This window comes from Fulmarus glacialis, unplaced genomic scaffold, assembly GCF_000690835.1.
Source record: "Fulmarus glacialis isolate BGI_N327 unplaced genomic scaffold, ASM69083v1 scaffold34276, whole genome shotgun sequence".
NCBI lineage: Eukaryota > Metazoa > Chordata > Aves > Procellariiformes > Procellariidae > Fulmarus > Fulmarus glacialis.
Window position 1 is genome coordinate 1 of NW_009219330.1, and position 1,543 is coordinate 1,543.

Below are 1,543 nucleotides of genomic sequence, written 5' to 3' on the forward strand. Positions count from 1 at the left end.
GATTCTATGATTCTATGATTCTAAGTTGGGTTTGTTACAGTCTCTGTCAATTTAAATTCTGTCCTCCATCTGCAAAGCTTTTCCTACCAAAAGTTTTGTCAAAACTGATACTCCGTCATTACCAGTCTAAAAAATATGCTTCCTCTAAAAAATTCCCAATTTCTTTGTGTATGGCAGACACTGCTCATCTGACCAAGTGCAAAGGTCTGCAGTAGTTTGAAAATAAACAGGCAAAAAGAAAGAAAACTGGACAGTGACAGTACTTTGTCAGGAAGAGTAATGGGTAAATTCTGTTACCAATAGTTACTTCTCTGTGACTTTCATCCTTAATGCTTGGTTATAAGGTGTAGAATAACAAAAGGAAGCTATTGTTTTTGATGGCATAAAGAAGTCCTATGTGTGAACATGAATTTATGCAAAACGCTGACATTTGAAAAGAACAGTGGATGCCACCTTTTTATGATAGGTCTTCTGCTTCATACAGCTGTTGGAACAGCTGTCATCTTGTTTGGTGTCAAACTGCCGGCAACAGTTCATGTCAGCTGAATTGTACTTGTGTGAGGATTTTTTTCCTTTCCCCTGTGAAATAAACAAAATATCTTTGTCTCTGGGTGATACATAATATATGTTGCAATGAACTTGAATATTTGCTTTAGTCTTAGTGTTAAAATTAGTAAAGCTGAATCGATGACTACGTAGATGTCTTCCTCAAGTATATTGTTTTGTTTCTCCAGGTTTAGAAATGTTCAAAGAAGTCCGAGTTCCCATAATTCCTTCTGAAGAACCTTTCAAAAGACCAAGTGAGTTTAGGTCTCTTGAACTTAAAACTTCCAGTATTTTTTGGCTAATTTTTCTGTGTTTCTTTCCATACAGAAAAGCTACATGTTGTAGGAATTGTTATTCAATAATTTGTGAAGCTGTTCCGAGTGTCTGAGCACAATTTCTCGTTTTAAGATATTAGACTTGTCTACCTTTACATATCTAGCTGTAGTGCCGACTTATGAGGTCAGTGTACTTAGGTGGTTTTATCATATGCATAGGTACCTCCAATATTATTCAGTTCATAGGTCTAAAAGTGTCTATTGTGCCTGCACTCCTGATTTAAGTACCTGCAGTTGCATGGGATAAATTCAGACCTATATGCTTTATGGGAACTGATGTATTACAATTATGTACTTAAACCACCCTGAAGCAATGTTGTAATTTGTGGACTGGTTTCTTCAGTTTGAGTGTGCTTTTTATTTCTCTAGAGCCAGTGGAAAGTTTCTCTGCAACACTTATGGATTATTTCCGAGATGTGTGCAAATCTGTGGCCATGGAGCGTGAAGTAACTCTTGATCTCCTGTTTATTGATGGGACACTTGTTCAAAGCCAAACTGAAACCAAGACTGGGAAGAATAGTGTAAAAGCAATGGAAAAGGAGCTGGTACCTTGCAGTCTGCAAGGGAAGGAAAAGGCAACCCTTAAAAGAAGCCAAATATTTCAAATCCTGGGATGTAAAGACTTAGAGACTAAAGTGATTATGGTGCTGGGAAAAGCAGGA

At 37.1% G+C, this 1,543-nt stretch overlaps 1 protein-coding gene across 1 annotated transcript in view; it reads left to right on the top strand.

Moving 5' to 3' along the window:
- Nucleotides 1–734: 734 nt before the first annotated feature.
- Nucleotides 735–1,543, top strand: part of LOC104078628 (MHC class II transactivator-like) — a gene marked incomplete at its 5' end in the record, with an annotated part of 9,035 nt that continues 8,226 nt past the window's right edge. The window contains 2 exons of the mRNA XM_009580332.1: nt 735–800; nt 1,251–1,426. Of these exons, the coding sequence (XP_009578627.1) occupies nt 735–800; nt 1,251–1,426 (242 nt within the window). The remainder of the gene's footprint in view (nt 801–1,250; nt 1,427–1,543) is intronic.